This window comes from Oryzias melastigma, unplaced genomic scaffold (genome assembly GCF_002922805.2).
Source record: "Oryzias melastigma strain HK-1 unplaced genomic scaffold, ASM292280v2 sc00216, whole genome shotgun sequence".
In the NCBI taxonomy this organism is placed as follows: Eukaryota; Metazoa; Chordata; class Actinopteri; order Beloniformes; family Adrianichthyidae; genus Oryzias; species Oryzias melastigma.
In genome coordinates this window covers 512,765-526,466 of record NW_023416882.1, presented here as the reverse complement: position 1 = coordinate 526,466, position 13,702 = coordinate 512,765, and the positions used below count along the sequence as shown (strand labels likewise).

The window sequence follows — 13,702 nt, the reverse complement described above, 5'->3', positions numbered from 1 at the left end:
GAATCATCAGAAAATTGGAATCAATAGAGATCCCAGATCATGAGATCAGTCTCAAACCCGGTCTGGACTCTTCGGAAGTAGTGCACGTGAGTGTGAGCGCCTCCTCGTATGCAGCTAAGTGCTGTCTGCTGTGGCCGAACACAAGCCTGCATCTTGTTATGATCTTCAGGAAGAGCAGGGATAATCAGCTTAGCCCATCTGCTGCAGCAGGTGAGCTCAGACAGAGCTGCGTCTCAGTGACAGATGGAGGTTAGGTTATCCCCGTTTGAGCAGTTTTCTTCAGTCAGGTCTTTAAACGTTGAACTTAAACTAGGCAGCTGTCTGAGCGCGCTCTGTGCTGCCTCTGCTGGAGTGTGGACAGAACTGAAAGTGAGTGACCGCTGCTGATGGTGATGCTGATGGTCTCAGTCCTCTCCCTTCTCGTTCTGGTTGTGGGCGGATCTCCAATAGTAAAATCGTGGTATTTAAACCAGTAAAATCGTGGTATTTAAACCAGTAAAATCGTGGTATTTAAAACAGTAAAATTGTTGTTTGAAACAAGTAAAAAAAAAATTTAAACCAGGACAAATATGGTTTTAAACCAGTAAAATTGTGTCTTTATTCCAGTAAAATCGCGATTTTTAAACCAGTTAAAAAATTGTTTTAAACCAGTAAAGTCGTGGTTTAAAACCAGTAAAGTTGTGATTTTAAACCAGTAAAATCAAATTCTTAAGCCAGTAAAGTTGTGATTTTAAACCAGTAAAATCATGGTTTTAAACATGTAAAATCATAGTTTTAAAGCAGTCTGTGCGGCCTCTGCTGGAGTGTGAAAAGCACTGACAGTGAGTGAGGGGTGCTGATGATGATGCTGATGGTCTCAGTCACCCCGTCTCTCTCTGGTTGTGGGCAGGGTCGGGGGCTGGGCCAGCAGCATCACCTTCTATCACAACCCAGGTAACCTTGATGTTGTAAATCATTCATGCCGGACCTTCAGCTGCAGGGTGGCTGTGCGTGTCAAACATTCAGCATCCTGCTGACGCGAATGTTCGGCAGAAAATAGAAGGAACGAAAATAGATGTTCAGTGAGGCCGTCCAGGAGTCCACGCAGCCAAACCTGAGGACATTCTTAATGAGCAGGTCTCCTAGAAATTGCTTTGTGGTGCGCAGACCACCAGGGGTTGAGCTGTCTTCTTCCTTCTGGGGGCGTCGTGCCCACACAGACGGCTGCAGCATCAGGCAGGCAGCGAAACTGCAGGCGTGGAGACGCGCTCACGCCCCTCTGCACAATTATGCGCAGAAACGCCATTAGTAAACAGTGTGAGTGAGAGGGGGGTTAGCACGAGAGCAGCAAGTCCCCCCGCTCTGGTAGCACTCTGACTCAGGAGTTTATAAGTTTGATGTGACTGTAAGCAGGACAGACCCTCCCCAAGGAGAGAGTTAAACGAGCGCAGCATCGGCGCTTGTCAGCTGGTGCGGCGCTCGCGGCATGAGCTCATCTCTGCCTGATGAAGACCTGACCTTTGCTCCTGTTCTGCAGGCTTCTGCAGCGTGTCGGCCGTGGTGCTGAAAACCAAGAATTCCAACCCGTGGACCAATGAGTTCGATAGTAAGCAAAGAAGCCCACGTTACCCCCTAACTCCGCCCACAGGCATTATTCACCTCCTGTTTGTACCTGCAGGCATCGAGCTCTCCTGTGTCATCGAATCCATCTCTACAATTGACCCTCGGATTGAGTGGAAGAAGATAACAAGCGAAGGGCCGAGTTATGTCTACTTCAACAAGAAGATCTCAGGTAACAGAGGGCACGAGAGCCTTTGGCCCCGCCCCCCGCAGGTTTGACTCCTGTTTCTGCTCTGACAGGTGACCTGGAAAACAGAGCAGAGATCCATACTATGTCCACGCTGGTGATAAAGAACGCCACCAGATCAGACACCGCCAAATATCGCTGCGAAGTCACGGCAGCCGACGACCACAGATCCTTTGACGAGATCGTCATCGACCTCGTTGTGAGAGGTGCTGGCGCTTTCTTTCATCACTAATTCTTCTGCAGTCATCAGACAAGACTCCCACAGGATTCTGTGTTTGAGCTGCCCAGCTGCAGAAGGAAACATCTGCTCACAAGCGTTTTCTTGGTGTTTCCTGAGGTTCTGCAGGAAGTGAAGTGTCTTTGAACCTTCAGAACTGTCTAAACTGTTGTGTTCGGTGGCTCCACAGTGAAGCCGGTGGTTCCAAAATGCAGAGTTCCCAAGGCGGTGCCTTTCGGGAAGTCAACGGAGCTCAGCTGTGTGGAGGAAGAGGGCTTCCCTAGGTCTCAGTACAAGTGGTTCAAGAATCAGGAGGAGGTTCCTCTGGACCCAAAGGCCAGCCCCAAGTTCTTCAACTCTTCCTACACACTCAGCGCGGAGACAGGAGCCCTGGTCAGTACAGCTACGCACGTGTTTGGACAAGGACACACACTCTGTGACCGCGGCGGGGCAGAGGGGACAGGGGCCTGACGCCCAGGGGTAGGGGGCAGATATTTTGAGGAGACAGTTGATGGGGAGGGAGGGTATGAACCGAGGGAGGAATCTGCCGCCCTCGCTTGCACATTCCTCAATTCTGAATTTTTTTAAGTTTAGTTGGAGCAATGTGCTCAAGCTTCTGGAGTGCAATCTGTCTGAGCACTATGAGTAAAACTATGGTTTTAAACCAATAAAAACATGGTTTTAAACCAGTAAGAACATCTTTTTAAACCAGTTAAATCATTGTTTTAAACCAGTAAAACTGTGGTTTAAACCAGTAAAACTGTGGTTTAAACCAGTAAAAAGATTGTTTTGATCAGTATAAACATGGTTTTAAACCAAAAAAATGTGTTTTTTTAAACTTGTAAAATCGTGGTTTTAAACCAGTAAATTGCAGTCTTAAACCAGTAAAATCGGGGTTTTAAGCCAGTAAAATTGTGGTTTTAAAGCAGTAAAATCATGTCTTTAAACCAGTTAAAACGTGGTTTTAAAACAGTAAAATTATGGTTTTGAACCAGTAAAATCATGTCTTTAAACCAGTTAAAACGTGGTTTTAAACCAGTAAAATTGTGGTTGTAAACCAGTAAAATCATGTATTTAAACCAGTAAAATTGTGGTTTTAAATCAGTAATATCATGGTTTTAAACCAGTAAAATCATGATTTTAAACAAGTAAATCGCAGTCTTAAATCAGGAAAAACATGGTTTTTAAAGCAGTAAAATTTTGGTTTTGAACCAGTAAACCGCGGCCGTAAACCAGTAAAAACTTGGTTTTAAACCCGTAAAATTGTGGTTTTAAACCAGTAAAAACATGGTTTTAATCAGCATAAACACGGTTTTAAACAAAAAAAATGTGAGTTTTAAACCGGTAAAATCATGGTTTTAAACCAGTAAAATTGTGGTTTTAAACCAGAAAAAACATGGGTTTAAACCAGTAAAATCATAATTTTAAACTAGTAAAAACGTGGTTTTAAACCAATGAAACCGGTAAAAACTTGGTTTTAAACCAATAAAATCATGGTTCTAAACCAGTAAAAACATGGTCTTAAACCAGTAAAAACATGGGTTTAAGCCAGTAAATTCAGAGAGGGAGAGTGTGATTACAGTCATCGCCTTTCTGTGGATTTTTCTGTTCTGGTTGTAGTGCAACACAAGAGTCTCTTTTTTATTAATACTAAAAAACTCAAATCTTATGACACATTTAACTAATTTAACTCTTATAAACTCATTACAAATGCAAAGAAATGTTTATAAATTCCTTGAAGTGGATTTTTAATCTGTCATTGTTCAAATGACCATACCTTCACGATGACAGAATGTCAATTTCTTTGTAGGTGGGCAAACAGACCAAATTAGCAATAGATCAAATACTTTTTCCTCCACTTTATACTTGTTAAAGTTAATCTGGCCTTATTTGTGATAAGAAAACAAGAATCTGTTCATAAATATAGTTAAATATGACATGTTTGCTAATTTTATTTGCTATCAAGTGTTAGTGTCTGTATCAATTCAGCAAAGTCACTGTGATCCGGTCCCACTGGGTTCTGGTGAGGTTTACAGGCAGAACAAGGAGAAAAGTGGAAACAGATGCTGTCTGAAGGGCTCTGCTTTTGTCTGCTGACCACAGCAGGATGCCGCTTTGATTTTATTTACTGTCAGATAATAAAAAGCAGCTCTGCATGTTTCTGCCCAAATTTGCCCAATGTAAGATGTTATTAGAATCTAACCTGAGTCCGCATGTTGACTGGATTGATCCTGTGTCTCTTCAACTGTGCAGAAATTCGCGGCGGTCAGGAAGGAGGATGCAGGAGAGTATTCCTGCAGAGCACAGAATGACGCCGGCTTTGCAGAGTGCCCCCCCCAGAAGATGGAAGTCTGTAAGCGTGGACAGAACCCCCCTCAGGCCAAGCTTTAGCTGTGACAACGCTAAGATCCGTGTGTGTTTGCCTCCCTCTGCTCCACAGATGACATCGACATCGTGGGCATCGCTCTGGGGGTGCTGGTGGTGGTGGTGGTTCTTCTTTGTATAACGGTGGGGATCTGCTGTGCCTACAAGCAAGGCTACTTCTCCAGCCAAAAGCAGACGACCAACAAGTAAGACCTCCGCTCGTTAGTGCTTGGCTGTGACCCGGCTTCACTCGGCTGAGCTCCTGCCTCTGTCTTCCAGTTACAAGGTTCCAGCTAAAGGAGACGGCGTGGACTACGTCAGGACGGAGGACGAGGTCTGTAACCTGACTCACGCGGTTCTGCCACAGCCGTTTATTTGAGCAGGGGCTGAACAAAAACAGTCCTGAAAGGTGACCTGCTGCTCCGGCTCGTGGGCTGATCCATACAGCTGGGTCAGAATGTGCTGGTACCATTGGCATTTGGGCGCGTCCGTGGTCATTTCCTGGCCTGACTAAAATAGGCCAGTGTCCTCGTTTTACCCACTGACGGTGTGTTTTCATCAAGGGAGGGGGGATGAGTTTTCCAGAACCTCCCTAAGAGGAACCAAAGTGTGTTTGGTCGATTGCTACCGTCACAGCCAAATGTGGGTCCTCCTGTTGTCTGATTGTGCGTACCTGAAGATTTTACGGCCTCAGTTACAGCTCCCCTTACAGGAAGATATGGGCTGTCTGCGGGTAAATATGGGCAGATCTGTGTGGGGCATGTAGGTGACCCACAGGACATTTTTAAGATCGTAAATAACCTGATGAGTCCGTAAGGACAAAATGTTCATGCACGTTCATGTTTTCTACGGCATGCAGCAGGCGTCAGGTTGAAGAGAAGACGCAGTCACATTGTACACATATTTTCAGTTTTGAGATCAAAATTAACTAAATTGCACACAAAATGTCATGTTTAAGATTAAAATGTAATATTTTGTTAATAATATAATAAGTTTCCATTTAACGTAATATATGTGCCACACCAAACAGCCAATCACAAGAGGGTTCATGCTGATCGGTCTAGATCAGGGGTATTCAAGTCCAGGCCTCGAGGGCCGGTGTCCTACATGTTTTCCAACCAACCTTCCATTGAAGCTCCTTATTGGCTAAACATACCTGATCCTGGAAATTAGCAGCCAATAAGGAGTTTCAATGGAAGGTTGGTTGGAAAACATGTAGGACACCGGCCCTCGAGGCCTGGATCTGAATACCCCTGGTCTAGATTCTCTCCAATCAAGTGTCTCTGTTTCGCATTGACGGTGCTTGTTTGACTGGAATTCTGCAGTCTTCAACCTTTCTGGAGTTTTTCTCTTTGAGTGGAGCCCAGAAGGAGCAACAATGCTAAAATATAACAGTTTTGTTTTTACTGATATTAGTGTAATGGCCAGTGTGTCTAAAATGTTTCAGCAGTGAAAACGCCTCAGCGCCGTTTTTGTCTAGCCGGACATTATGCTTTTGTTACGATTATGATTTGTATAAATAAACTATATATTCTTTCATGAATTAAACGCTAAAAAATGAAGACAAAATATATATATATTTTTTTTATTTTTTTTTTATGAATAATTTTGTTTTTTAGTTTTGACAAAAGCGCATGTGTTCTTAATAATAAGTCTCTGTGTTGGACAGGAAAATCTGATGAAGCAAATTTTCTTAAAGGAAAAATTGTCATTAAAAGAAAAAAAAAGTAATTTCCTCTACTTATACATGAAGTCTGCTTTGCTGAGCCATCATTCTTTTCATTACCCACTACTGCTGGTAATCGAATCCAAAATACTGCTGTGCAGCAGAAGATTAATGTGCTTTAAATCTTGATTTTTATAACAAACAGATCTGGAAGAAAATTCAACTTTTTACAAATATTTTGCGCCAGAGGATTCATAAACCACACAGGCCTATTTACTGTAGAGTCAGCAGACAAACTTTACAGTTTATTTACAGTTTCAGGAGATCCTCAGCCATAGATGTACAATATGACTAAATACAATTAAATGAATGCTAAGAGAAGGCATGATTTATTTTTAAAATGATTTATTTAAATGAATTTAAATATTTATTTAAAATGAAAAAAGAAATAAAAATAGAGGGTAAGAGAGCTTTTGGTGTTTAAACCTCAATAGCATGTTAGATGAATGTGGCGATTTGATTGGATAGAATCGAGGGCAGGGGTCTGCAACCTGAGGCTCTGGAGCCACATGGGGCTCTTTTAACCCTATGATTTAAAAAAAAAAGAAAGTTTTTCATTTTAAATAGTAACTTAAGTAAAAAATAAATAGTAAAGGGAAAAAGGAACATCACGTATGACTTCGCAATGCTCCAACAATCCATAGAGCGGTTTGTAGTTAAACAAAGTCGAGCTAGCTACAACATTTTGACAGATTTGTGATGAACCACAAAAAAATCAACATATCAATCAGTTTATATTCAAGGGTTCAAGGTTATTAGTATCTTAGGTGCCCCCTTAAGGTTAAAAAAATACACTGTCACTGAATTAGCTCTGATTTAATTTATTTTTACTAAACTTGTGCATGTTTGGCAGAGATGCACCACAATCTGAAAAATTACTCATTATATTGTCTTATATTTGATGCACTGAGATGATCTTATGTGACACAGGAAGTCTTTTATTTTGATAGGAAGTTTAAAGGAAAGGAAACTATTTAATATTTATCTGTGATTGGCTGTCTGGTGGATCAAAACTGGTGATCCGGTGACACTTACTATAACTTCTTAACTGTTAACACGGATTCTTTCTATCTTTTTTAATGTACTGGAATGACGTCAGTCGTGTCAACAATTACAAAATGACGGCCTGAAGATGGTTTTGGTTGAAGGCTGATCAGTGCTGCTCTACTTCCTGCAGGGAGACTTCCGACACAAGTCCTCGTTTGTGATCTGAGCCGTCGGGACGGGCGGCGGGGGGCTTGTCGCCGGGCGGAGCCGCGCTCCGACTGAAATCCAACCACTCTGACTTGCCAAAGCTGCGGGAACTCGCAGACGTTTGGGTTCGCTCACAGGGACTGCAGACAGTTTTAACAGTTTCATCCTCGACTGAGTTCATTTGCTAAATTATGATTGTTACCGTACAGTGTGGAAAACTAACGGGAGCAGAGCTCGGTGCAGATCTCTGCTCCAGCGGCTGGAGGAGGAAGGAGGCGGAGCTCCAGTCCATCCTGACGACTTTCTATTGTAAAAATTGTGCTTCTGCCATTTGTATAACATTTCTTTTCTACTGTTGAAATTTGTCAGACTATTTTTGATGGAATATATTTTAAACTTCCTATAGATAAATGTTTACTTTTTTAAGCGTCTGTAAAATACTAACGTTTTCTTTGTGGATAAAAGTATTTAACACTTTGGGGTCGCTATGAGAGAGACGAGCATATCAGGATGTGCGTCTGACATGTTTCTGCTGTCAGGACTCCATGTTGATATGTCTGTAGATACTTTTAGAAATCTTTTTTTTGGGGGGGGCATCAGTCACATGCTGTGTTTCATTCATTTAAGTGTCCTTTCATGCTTGCTGTTGTACAAACTGTCAAACCATGAGTTTGTAAGTTACCTTCCAGATCTGACGCTCAATGATGGAGCAGCTCAGAGACCGGAGGTTAAAGCGGAGGACTTCTAACCACAGTGCATCTGTGACCTCTGACCTCTGCGCTGAAAAATACTAGGGCTGGGTATCGATAATTATATCCAGAATCGATCAAATTCCAATGTTTTCTTTCAATCCACTTAATTCAATTCAGTTTACAGTTTACACATTTAAACACATTTGTTTAGAAAAACATTAATAATCTATGTGTTTTGAAGATTTTCATATTGATCTGATCAGCAAAAAACTGCTTTAGAGAAGGGTATGGGGTCAAATCAGCATCTGCTAAAGTGAACGAAAAAACAGATTGAAAACTTGAAAAATAGATATTGCAACTGAAAAAACCCTGAAAATTTGAGAAAAAAATTTGAAAATTAGAAAAAAAAATGAAAGATTGAAAAAAAATGTGAAAACTTGAAATAAAAAAAAATGTAAATTAAAAAATTACTGATTGAAAACAAATTATCCATTAGTGCTGCTGTTTTGAATATATATATATTATTTTTTGGAATCTTCACTTCCAGTCCTCAGTTATCATTTTCAATTCTTTTTTAGGTTTTCACTGCTGAGCCTAATTTTACATGGGGGCGGGGCTTTAAGCTCATTGGCTACTGGGACAGTTTCCCAGGGGGGACAGATAGATGACTCCTTACTACACATTTTCTCCACTTTTCTCAGACACAAATTGATGTTTTTACACTTTTCTCTCCTTTTTTAGTCTCACTGAAGATTTATGTAATGCTGCCAAGCTGCACGTCTGCATGAAAAACGGCACAGAGGAGATCGATTGAGAAGATCAACAGCAAAGTCGCACTGAAAAAAATCCACCAAACAGCGAGACCGTGAAAGGTACTAGTGAGGTAAAACTCCACAGTAGTGATACTGCCCTCCATGAGTTTGATTGGAGTGACGCAGGCGGAGACATTAACAGACGACGATCTGCAGCAGGAAAAATGTCACGTCCCCATTACCAATTGAAGAATCATGGGATGCATTTAGGCTCAGCTCAGCAGTGAAAACTCGAAAATCAGAATTGAAACTGAAAAACTGAGGACTGAAAGTGAAGATTTTTTGGAAAATTCAAAACAGCAGCTGTTACTAATGGAACATTTGTTTTCGATCTGTATTTTTTTTTATTTATAGTTGTTTTAAATTCAAGTTTTCCCGTTTTTTTCTAATTTTTTTTATTTATTTCAAATTTTCAAGTTTGTTTTCAGTTTTCAAACTTTCATTTTTTTTCAGTTGCAACATCTATTTTTCAAGTTTTATTCTGTTTTTTTGTTCACTTTAAGCTGATCCTGATTAGACCCCATACAGGGGTCCCCAAACTACGGCCCGCGGGCCAGATCCGGCCAAAAAATTCAAAACACACCTTAGCTCACGGGCCGAACAGGATAAAAATTTATTGAACACTAAAACTACATTTTTTAAACTTTAAAACCATAACTCTTTAGCATAATTATGAACTAGATATATAGCATTACCTGCCATAATGCTAGTGCTGATAGCTGAAGATGCTGAAATTGATAGTGAAAAACGCTGAAGCTAATAGCTGAAATCACTGAAGCTGATAGCCAGCTAAAATGTTAGCTAAATCCCAAATTTGCGTAAAAAACAACAAAAAAAAAACTTAGGTTTGCCAAAACAGCTAGCATGTAGCTGAAATATTAGCTTAAAAAGCCTAAATTAGCCAAAACAGCTAGCGTGTAAATTTCCTGGGCCTTGACTTGGACACACATGATTTATTTGTTTAATTGATTTAAAATTAGTCTATGTGAGGCTTTCTGGAAAACTATAAATGTTTACCTTTAGGCACATCCTGCTATTGTTACACTTTTTCTGTTGGCCTACAACCCGACCCCGCCCCCACATCATGGAGGAAAACAGTTATGTGGAAAAGTTTGGGGACTTAAAAGAGTTTGGAAAATTCATGCCTGTTAGTTTATAGAGATGTTCATTTAGTCATCAATGTATGTTCAAGTCGACCGAGCGTTAGCATAAGCAGCCCTATAGGAAATTACATTAAACGTTAGCATCAAGCTAACGGACTTTAGCTTTATGTGATAAATGGGTTTATAGTTTTATGGATCAGTTATTGATCTCTTAAGCTCAAATTGATTTGAATTAATTCATCGATTTTATCAACCCAGCCCTACTTTTGAGTGGATTTACATTCAGTTCCAGCTGAAGGTCTGGAGGGTGAACTCCTGCTCTGGCTGTAAATAGGTACTTGATGCCCCCCCTTCAGGATGATGTAAAGTAGTGATAACTGAACTGAGGCGATATGAAACTCTTTCCATGTGAAACTGGGCAAGCTCCGTCGCATCATCCGAACGCTGAAGGCGAGGAGTGAGTGGCTCCTCCCCTCACCTGAGACCTTCAGCTGAAGTGCTCCAGTCGTGGTAGAGAAGATGAGCCCAACATCTGCCCGCCGACAGCAGCCTGCGTCCTGCAGGGGCGCAGCCGACCATCAGGAAAACTCTCCTCATTTGTACAAAGTTCATTCCTCTTAAGTGCCTTTCCTTACAGCTACGCTCTGTCATGACTCCTCCCCCTCAGAGGACACTTTCCCTTCGGGAGCATGGCGTTTGAGAGGAATGATGTCACTACAAATATCTGCTTTACATATCTTGTGTAAATAGTTCTGCATAGGTTTGAGGAATAAAGATTAGTGCCTACGTTCAGTGTTTCTTTGGTGAAGACACAGAAAAAAATCTTTAAAAAAAGAAGAGTAGGGAGGGCAGAGGCAGGAGCTCCTGTTGCTGCAGACCGCCATCCGTCAGGAGAGTGTCGGCAGCAGGCCTGAAGCAGAGCCCCCACCCCGATGGTGGAGCTGCTGCTGCATCTGAACCACATCTGCTTGTTTCTATTCATTTTAGACATTAAATAAAACTCACTTCATACTTACCCACCAGGTCTGAGTGTTCTGTCGTGTGTGCAACACAGTTTTTGTTCCCTTTCCCCTCTTTGTCCTCAGCAGTCTTACACTGCTGGGTTTTGTTATTTTAGTTTGGACCTTGTAGTCTTGGTTTGAAGGCTTTGTTTATTTGTTTTCTTTAGGTAGTTTTGTTTAGGAGGAGCTGCTGGTTGCAGACCTCTAGTATGACACAAATGTCCTTAAAAAACTGTTAGATCTGCTGAATGAGAACTCAGAGTCATACCAGAGCGCCATCTACTGACTGTAAATATATGTGCGTTCCCCTCAAAACTGCTGGAATGGTTGTGGTCAATTAAATGTTAAAAGAAAATTCCTACTAATTTCTCTTTAAAATTATTGGGTTTTTTTTAGCAAAAACAAATTAAAAAGGGGAAAATGGTCTTTAAAAAACAATGCTCAGCTCTCTGTGAGTCACATGAAATAACGTGGGTGAAAACCTAAATGTCACCACGTCTGCAAGTTGTTTTAGCCTGAAATGTTTTAATAGAAATCTATCGAGTCAGTGTTTGATTTTATGTCTTAGTATAACGGAAAAGAAAACAAGGATTTATCTCCAACAAACAAGAATTCTGTTCCTTAATTTTCTTTAGGAAGCTCCCATAGGCCACCTCCGGGGGTGAGGGATGTCTAGAACCCTGGGGGGGGGGGGGGTGTTAAAACAAAGTTTGGAGGATTTCAGCGAATAAATATTGATAACTGAATAAACAAGATTTGGTAAGACACAAGGATGAAAGGAGGTGAAAGTAAAAGCAGGAATTTCCTGGACTCCCTCAAAGTTTTTGCCATGAAGCTGACGAGAAGGAACCAGAACCGGAGGAGGGAAGAGCTGAGCCGGAGCCCGAGGAGGATGTCTGCTGCCACAGAGCAGCTGTGAAGGGGAGTGAGGGGAAAATCCGAGCTGACACAGCCATCAAGATGTCCATTTACTAGATTTCACAGAGCTGTGTGATGACCTGCCACTTCAAACCCAACGACGGCGGGTGGGCGTGTTTCCTGACACAACTGTGTCCCACGGAGGAGCCGGACCTCTCAAAGAAAACACTGACCTGAAGAGGGAGCAGGTGAACTCCAGAGAGGCCAATCAGTAACAGAGTGGGCGTGGCTTATTATTAGTCTTTTACCTGTAACCTTTCAATGTGAACTATATCCATACCGTATATGTGATGATATTGGAACTCTAAAGAACATTTTTTATGAATTATGAGTGTGAACTCCTTTCCAGCCCAGAAGTAAGACGCCTGGATCTCTGAGGCTCCGCCTTTCGCTCCTTGTTATTAAATGAATTACCTGCTAGCTCCATGGAAAACTGTGTTTGTGTAAGCTCGGGGCGGTCCTGGGAGCGCAGACTCTTTGGAAGCAACATGCTAGCTTTTTTGGCTAATTTGGCATCTACTAAGGTTTTTTATGCTATTTAGGAGTTTAGCTAATAATTTAGCAACATGCAAGCGATTTTGGCTAATTTGTTTTCTACTGGGGTCTTTAGGCTAATTTAGAGTTTAGCTTCTATTTTAGCAACGTTTTTGACTAATTTAATTTACTGAACAATTTTAAGCTATTTCGCTACCTTTTTTTGGTGAAACCTGAGTTTAGCTCATATTAAAGGAACACGCTAAATATTTTAGCAAAATTGGCATGTATTAGGAATTTTTAAGCAATTTTACTAAAAACGTTTCAGAAATTTAGGTCAACTTTAGTAGTTTTTCATAATTCTTTAATGAAATTTCGAGTCTTTTAGCAAATGTAACATTTTGCAAATAGCTTTTCAGCAATTAAAGTAAATGGCGTCACCATTTTCAGGAAGAAGCTTCGGCATCTTCAGCGACTACTTTCAGCAAAAAAGCATTCTTGCATTATTGCAGGTAATGCAACTTTTGAAGTTGTCATTTAACTTTTGCTTATGCTGTTTTCTTTAGCTGTTTCTGATAAAAAAAATCAATAATGTAAATTATTACCTTTATGTTTTTCGACTCATAAATAGAAAGGTGAGATGATCTTTTTTGGAATGTTTATCATTTTACTGGATCCAATCTTCTCATTTATTCAAATTCATTTTATTCATGTTCATGCAAATGTCTTTCAGTAAAAAATCACTGTCAAACCAAACCTCAAAGCTGCTTTTCTGTCTGTAAATAACAAACTGCATCTTCAGACTAAAGCATCTTTGGCTCAGCTTCACCCAAAACTTTGTACACCAGAGCACAGCAGTGTTGGGCTTTTGGAGTTTAATTTAAAAAGGGTCCTGAACTGTTCACCATGGTCTGAACTAACAGGATTTTACTGCCATCTGGTGGAAACAACTCAGATTTCAGCATCTGAGGTCAAAGTGAACTTTCATCTCACATGTGATGTTACAGTCGCCTTTAAAGTTACAGCTTTCTGTCAGTTTTCATGCACAGAACATCTGGTTTGATGTAACCAGTAAGGCCAAAAAAGAGCGTCTAGTTAGAGACAGACTTTGGGAGTCCAGATGTGTTGTTGATCATTAGAGGAATCAGTTTGGTGTAGTGAGACAGCAGTTTTCTCTGCTCTTCTTTGATTCATTCCTGAAACTGTTATGGAACTCAAAGAGTTCTCAGCAGGAGCTGCAGAGTTTGATGGAGGATCTTCAAAGCCCAACAGACTTCCATACTGACTTTACTGAGTGAACAAATCCCGTTTGAGATGAAGGAAACATCTGAGAATGTTTCTGCTGCAGCCACCACCAGGGGGCAGCAGCAGGACAGTTTGCAGCACTAAGTTCAATCTATAAAGCAGGGGTCTCA

General features: G+C 41.0%; 1 protein-coding gene across 1 annotated transcript in view; it reads left to right on the top strand.

Annotated features, from left to right (window-relative positions):
* Positions 1 to 7,764, top strand: part of jam3b (junctional adhesion molecule 3b) — a 46,593-nt gene extending 38,829 nt beyond the window's left edge. Inside the window, exons 2-9 of the mRNA XM_024263830.2 lie at positions 1,517 to 1,585; positions 1,658 to 1,771; positions 1,840 to 1,992; positions 2,194 to 2,396; positions 4,257 to 4,356; positions 4,444 to 4,573; positions 4,647 to 4,701; positions 7,271 to 7,764. Coding sequence (XP_024119598.1) covers positions 1,517 to 1,585; positions 1,658 to 1,771; positions 1,840 to 1,992; positions 2,194 to 2,396; positions 4,257 to 4,356; positions 4,444 to 4,573; positions 4,647 to 4,701; positions 7,271 to 7,306 — 860 coding nt within the window. The 3' untranslated portion in view covers positions 7,307 to 7,764. The remainder of the gene's footprint in view (positions 1 to 1,516; positions 1,586 to 1,657; positions 1,772 to 1,839; positions 1,993 to 2,193; positions 2,397 to 4,256; positions 4,357 to 4,443; positions 4,574 to 4,646; positions 4,702 to 7,270) is intronic.
* Positions 7,765 to 13,702: the final 5,938 nt, after the last annotated feature.